The following is a 6,330-nucleotide window of genomic DNA, read 5'->3' as shown; positions in this document are numbered from 1 at the left end:
AGAGCAGCCAGTGCTCTTAGCCACTGAGCCGTCTTTCCAGCTTCTCCAACTAACTTTTCCAAAGAATTCCTATGAATTCGTGTGAGTGTGTGCATGCCTACAGAAGTCAGAGGACAACTTGAGAGCGTCTGTTTTCTTTTTTTACCATGTAGGACCTGAGGATAGAAATTAGTTTATCAGCCGGGCGCTGGTGACGCATGCCTTTAATCCCAGCACTTGGGAAGCAGAGGCAGGTGTATCTCTGTGAGTCTGAGGCCAGCCTGGTTTACGGAGCGAGTTCCAGGACAGGCTGTTGGTAAAACGTTTAGGTTTATCCAGTAAGGAGACACAGACCGCGACTCAACGATCCCACGTGGAGTTTATTGGTGGACGGGGAGGGAAAAGGGGAGCAGAGAGAGAGAGATAAGAGAGAGAGAGAAAGAGCAGAGGAAGAGGAGTAAGAGAGAGTAAACGGGCAGGGGCCAGTCCCTTAAAGGGGTCCTTTGCACCTGCCTGGTTCTCACGGAACTCTGGGCTGGCCAGAGTGTTGCCTGAGCGCATCCTGCCAGGTAACAGGGCAGGCCAGAGTAATGCCTGAACCTTTCACAGGCTCCAAAGCAATACAGAGAAACTCGGTCTCAAAAAAACAAACAAACAAACAAAAAACCTGAAAACCAAAAATAAGAAATCAGTTTATCATTTAACAGCACAGATGGCCTTACCTGCTGAGCCATCCCACCAGCCCAACATCCTAATTGTTTTTATTTATTTGTATTTGTGTGTGTGTGCCCCTGCTTGGCTGTGTATGTAAGCTGTGGATACAGCTGTCTGGGAAGGCCAGAAGAAGGTGTTGGTCTCCTGGGATTATAGTTACAGGCCATTGCTAGCAGACATGTGGGTGCTGGGACCTGAACCTGGTCCTCTTCTACGAGAGCAGGTGCTTTTAATAATTTCTCTATTTTTATTTTATGTACATTGGGGTATGGCTTCCATGTATGTCTCTGTGAGGGCGTCAGATTCCCTGCAACTGGAGGTACAGACAGTTGTGAGCCGCCATGTGTACACTCAAAATTGAACCCTGTCTTCCGGAAGAGCAGCCAGTGCTCGTGATGTCTGAGCCATCTCTCCAGCCCTGAGCAAGTGCTTTTAACCAATGAGCACCTAAACATTCTACTCTATTCTTAGTAAATCATCAGGCTTTTTTTTTTCAGTGCTGTAATCAAACACAGGTGTTTAACATGCTGGAATGCTGGGAAAGCACTGTTTCACTGAACTATACCTCCCCCGGCATCTTTAACACTAGCTAGAGGCCAGCTGTGGAGTTTAGGCCTCTAATCCCAGCACTCTGAGGCAGAGGCAGGTGAATCTCTGTGAGTTCAAGGCTAGTCTGGTCTACAGGTGAGTTCCAGGACAGCCAGGGCTACTCAGAGAAACCCTGTTTCAAAAGACCAAAAGAAAGAAAGGGAAAAAAAAAAGACAAAACGGAAAAACCCTATAACAAAGCTGGATCTTGATCTGGTGGCAGAAGCCCATAATTCCAGTTACTTGATACGCTGAGCAAAGATGATTGCTTTGTTTTCTAGGCTAACTTGGGCAACTTAGTGAAACTGTCTCAAAAAATACAAAACAACAAAAATTTCGCCTATTTTTTTGGGGGGGGTTGAGACAGGGTTTCTCTATGGCTTTGGAGGCTGTTCTGGAACTCGCTCTGTAGCCCAGGCTGGCCTCGAACTCACAGAGATCCACCTGCCTCTGCCTCAGAGTGCTGGGATTAAAGATGTGCACCACCAATGCCCGCCTCGCCTTTTTTTTTTTTTTTCTTTCATTCTTTGAGACAGTCTCTCCCTCTGGAGGCCAGGATGGCCTGGAACACACTCAAACTCAAAGCAATGCCCTGCTCCAGCCTTCCCATGCTGGGATTATGGGTCTGAACAACCACGCCCTGCAGGAAACAGATTTTGAGGGATTTAAAGTGTTGTCCAAAGTCACACAGCTACTCCGGAACTGATGTCCAGGATGTGTCCCTTATGTCATTCCATCTCCATCGTACTCCGGTCTTTAAATATAGCGGAGTCCAGCTGTCCCACCGTACTTGATTCTGGACAGTGCTCCTACTGAGACAGCACTCTTAATATCGTAACTCTCAGAAGGAAGGTCGACTTAAGAAACTGTGTCCCTCTCCCAGAAGTCATCATACATTTTTTCCAAGCTCAGTCACACATGAACTGATTCGGCCCGAGCCTTAAAAACGTCCGAAGCCCCTACCTGTCACCGCCCAGTAGGGGAAATCGCTACTAGCCTCTGTGCTGCGGGAACGCGCACGGGCATGCGCCTTAGAGACAGCCTCCCTCCCTTTGGAAGGGCCCCGCGCAGGCTTCGCCCACAGCCACCAATGAGAGCGGGTCCCTGCGCGGGAGGGCGGGGCCGCCACGCGAGTGGGCGGGAACTAGGGACTGTGGAGTGTCCGGAGTCGTGCGCCGGAGTCAGAACTGCGTCTACCGTCCCAGGTGTCGGTTGCCGGAGCCGGGCGAGCCAGCGATGCTTCCGCGGCCGCTTCCTGATTGGCTGCGTGTGGCTCCCTCTTCGTTCTGATTGGCCGCGAGTGATCTGGGTATGTAAATGAGGGGGGCCTGGTGGGGGAGAGACGGGGGGTACTGACGGCCGAGATGTTTGGCGTGTTCGATCCCCCGGTTAGGTAGATGTTCGCCGGGCTTGTCCGGGATCCAGGCGCCCGGGGCCTGTACGTGACGCCCGTCCGGGCCGGACTGAGTGAATCACGCCGGAGCCCGAGAAGGGGGCGGAGGCGCCGGCTCCCTGGCTCCGGCTGCGTGACTCACCCGCCCCCGCCGCCGCCGCTCCGGGAGGAGCCGCCTCCGCTGCCTTCCGGAAGCTAGAGAAGGCCCTGAGCGCTGAGCGGCCCGCGGGGGTCGCGGCTCGCAAGGCCCGGGGGGGCATCGGCGAGGCGCCGAGGAGAGGATCCCCGGGTCTGCGGGGCCGGAGTCCCCGGGGACGCCCAGGCCGGGGTACCGCTAGGGGGCGCCTGGACTCGGGGGGCGGAGTCGGGGCGGGGGCTGAATTCCTGCGGTTGCCCGGTCCGGGGTCTGCCGCGGATTTTAGTGTTCGGCCAGGGCGAGGCGGCGTCCCCAGCACTGAGACCCCCAGCCTCTGCGCCCACGGCAGACTAGATAGACTAGGGGTGCCGAGCTCCAGTCTCCTCACCGAGAAGAAAGTATCGATTTTAAACTTCTGTCGCTCTCGCCAGTGAGTTCAGGGTCCGCCGCTCCCTCGCATGACTTTTAACAGCTTAGGCTCTCAACTCGAGCGGTCGGCATCCCAGCGAGCGCAGGAGGCAGCTCAGGCCCGCTTCTACCCCCAAACCCTCACCCCCGACGCCGCCCCACCACCAGCCTTCCCCGGCTAACATCACCCCTCATCCCCCTGCCCAGACCCTCCCTCCATGACCGTCCTGTCACCGAAAACCCAAGCCGCCCGCCTCTGCCCGCGCCTCCTCCCGCCTGCTCCCCACCCCCACCGGGACTCCTACCGTGTCTCCCTGTGCGCTTGCTCCTTGTGGGGCTTTTTTTTTTTCCTTCCCCAGCTAAAATTTGCCTCTCTCGGTCTTCCATTGGCTCTTCCGGGAATGCCCGGCCCTGGTTCTCTATAGCCTACATTGCATACATCGGGGTTCAGATCCAATGTATCTTCTTTACAAAAACTGCCTTAACTACCTCCAGGATAGCATATTCCTAGTTCCTGTATTTGATGATTTAGCGTTTAATGCGAAGCAGATATTCCGTGCACTGAACTGTATAAGTAGGCTGCATTTACAACCAAGAGGTGGCACATACCTGTAATCCTAACACTTGGGAGGCTGGGGCAGAAGGATTGCCTGGGATAGCCAGCCAGCCTGAACTAACTACAGTGTGAGGTCTTGTCTCAAAAGAGCAAAACCATCCAGGCGTGTTGGGCACATCTTTAATCCCAGCGCTCAGGAGGCAGAGGCAGGAGGATCTCTCGTAAGTTTGAGGCCAGCCTGGTCTAGAAGAGTTCCAGGACAGGCTCTAAAGCTACAGAAAACCCTGTCTTAAGAACCAAAATAAATAAACAAATAATAAAAAATAGAAAAGAGCAAAACCAAAAAGCACTTACAGATAAATCCTAGTTATGGGTGTTAAGAGCTTGCTGTTGCTACAGAGGACCCAAGTTAGAGTCCCAGCACCCATATTGGATGGCTCATAATTGCTGTAACTGAGGCTCCAGGAACTCCAACAGCTAGCTTCTTGGGGCATCTGTACTCCCGTGCACACACACACACACACACACACACATACACACACACACACACAACTTAAAAGTAAAATTTGAAAGAACTAGAGACTATGATGCAAGGGCTTTTTGTTCTTTTATTAATCCAATCTGTATAGCAACTTCTAATGTAGATGTGGGCTGTGACTTAGAACTTTACTGAGCGAGCTCAGTTGTAGAATGTTTGCTTTATGTACAGGAAGGCCTGCGTTCTATCTGGTGGCACACACCTGTAATCCCAGGCCTGGGGAGGTGGTAAGAGAGGACGTAAGGTGGTCATGTAGCAAGTTTGAACCCAGCCTGAGTTAGCGATCCTGCCCCATTAAAAATAAAGAAGACTGCTTAGAAAACCTAGGCTAGTAGGTGAGTTGCCCTGACAGCCGTGGTCAGAGCTGGGCGTGACCTGAATATTGGCTCTCTGTAACTGAATGGCTCCTTCCTCCCCGCAGGCAATGCTGAGCAAGGGTTTGAAGCGCAAACGGGAGGAGGAGGAGGAGAAGGAGGAAGGCCTCTCAGTGGACTCATGGTGGTTGGACCAAAGCCACCCCGCGGTGTCACAGACCCCTCCGGCCGCAGCTTCCAGTTCTCTGTTTGACCTCTCGGTGCTCAAACTCCATCACAGCCTGCGGCAGAGTGAGCCAGACCTGCGGCACCTGGTGCTGGTGGTGAACACGCTGCGACGCATCCAGGCCTCCATGGAGCCTGCAACTGCCCTGCCGCCTGTGCCCACGCCACCCACAGCCCCCTCTGTGGCAGACAGCCTTCTGGCTAGCTCGGACGCTGGCCTCTCAGCCTCCATGGCCAGCCTCCTGGAAGACCTCAACCACATTGAAGACCTGAACCAGGTTCCCGAACCCCAAGCCGATGAGGGGCCTCCAGGCCGCTCAGTTGGTGGTGTCCCAGCCAACCTGGGTGCCTTGGACCTGCTGGGCCCAGCCACTGGCTGTCTGCTGGACGATGGACTGGAGGGCTTATTTGAGGACATTGATACTTCCATGTATGACAGTGAACTTTGGGTACCAGCCTCTGAGGGTCTCAAACCTGGCCCTGAGAATGGTCTAGCCAAGGAGCAAACTCCAGAGCTGGATGAGGCTGAGTTGGACTACCTCATGGACGTACTAGTAGGCACACAGGCACTAGAAAGGCCACCGGGGCCTGGGCGCTGATGGGTGGCTGGCATCTGAGTTGAGCCTGACCAATCCACCTTGGCGTGACACAGGGGGCCAGGGTCACTTTGGAGAGACAGTGCTGATCCCGAGCAGCTTACATCCATCCACCTGTCTTGGCCAGCGAGGGAGTTGGGCATAAGTGGAACGACAGGACATGGTGACTGCAATGTGTTTGGGCCAGGCCCAGGCCAGGGGGGTTGGACTGGTCCCCTGGGATAATAGTCTGGGCTGTCCCATCCCATTGTCCCCAGTGTGGGAAGAGACCTCATAAGTTTTTGAAATTAAAACCAGCTTTGGGAAATATCAAGTCTCGTGTGCTTCTGTACTGATCAAGGATGAAATAACATCACACTCATAATCCCGTGACACACCCAGGTTATAGTGGAATAAATGCACGTCCGGCAGGAGATTTCAGGAGGTCTCCCAAAATAAAGCCCCTAGGCTTAGTGGAGCTTCAGGACCTTTCGAGATAGGCAGCTGGCTGGCTTTCTAGAAGCAATCCTGGCCCGGGCAAGCCAGGGCCACCTGCCTGCCTGAGCGCTGTGCTGGGCCTGGAAGGAGCCGGGTGTCTGCGGCCGCCCCCGCGGTCCAGCTGCATTCCTGGCCCTGCTGGGAGGGGCCGCACACTCACAGCCCTGGCACGGGACCCAGGCTGCGTCCTTCCTGGCGGCTGTGGGGGCAGGGTGGGGCAGGGCCCGGGGAGCGGAAGGATGGTGGGGAGGGCAGGGAGGGAGGAGCCTGGGGCTGGACTGCCACCCAAAGGGCAGAATGGGTCCCGGATCCGGGGACAGTGACACCGGAGGGCCACTCCTGCCTCCCCAGGGGCCGGAAGCTTCAAGACTGAGGCCGGGGTGGAGCCAGAGAGGCGGGAGCTGCA

General features: G+C 55.0%; 1 protein-coding gene across 3 annotated transcripts; it reads left to right on the top strand.

Moving 5' to 3' along the window:
* The first annotated feature begins 2,433 nt into the window (after positions 1–2,433).
* Positions 2,434–5,754, top strand: Sertad1 (SERTA domain containing 1). Of its 3 annotated transcripts, none has more exons than XM_005086562.4 (2): positions 2,434–2,590; positions 4,734–5,754. In XM_005086562.4, exon 2 carries the CDS (start codon positions 4,737–4,739, stop codon positions 5,448–5,450), a length of 714 nt encoding a protein of 237 aa, XP_005086619.1. In that variant the 5' UTR covers positions 2,434–2,590; positions 4,734–4,736; the 3' UTR covers positions 5,451–5,754. The 3 variants fall into 3 exon arrangements, with proteins under 3 accessions (XP_005086619.1, XP_040590379.1, XP_040590380.1); XM_040734445.1 differs by lacking the exon at positions 2,434–2,590 and adding an exon at positions 2,635–3,002; XM_040734446.1 differs by lacking the exon at positions 2,434–2,590 and adding an exon at positions 3,076–3,240.
* The last annotated feature ends 576 nt before the right edge of the window (positions 5,755–6,330 follow it).

Source organism: Mesocricetus auratus, unplaced genomic scaffold (genome assembly GCF_017639785.1).
Source record: "Mesocricetus auratus isolate SY011 unplaced genomic scaffold, BCM_Maur_2.0 Super-Scaffold_100038, whole genome shotgun sequence".
Taxonomy (NCBI): domain Eukaryota; kingdom Metazoa; phylum Chordata; class Mammalia; order Rodentia; family Cricetidae; genus Mesocricetus; species Mesocricetus auratus.
The sequence above is the reverse complement of the archived record's forward strand: the minus strand, read 5'-3'. Positions and strand labels throughout refer to the sequence as shown.

Coding starts and splice junctions, on each gene's coding strand:
- Sertad1 (XM_005086562.4), top strand. CDS start 4,737: ATGCTGAGCAAGGGTTTGAAGCGCAAACGGGAGGAGGAGGAGGAGAAG.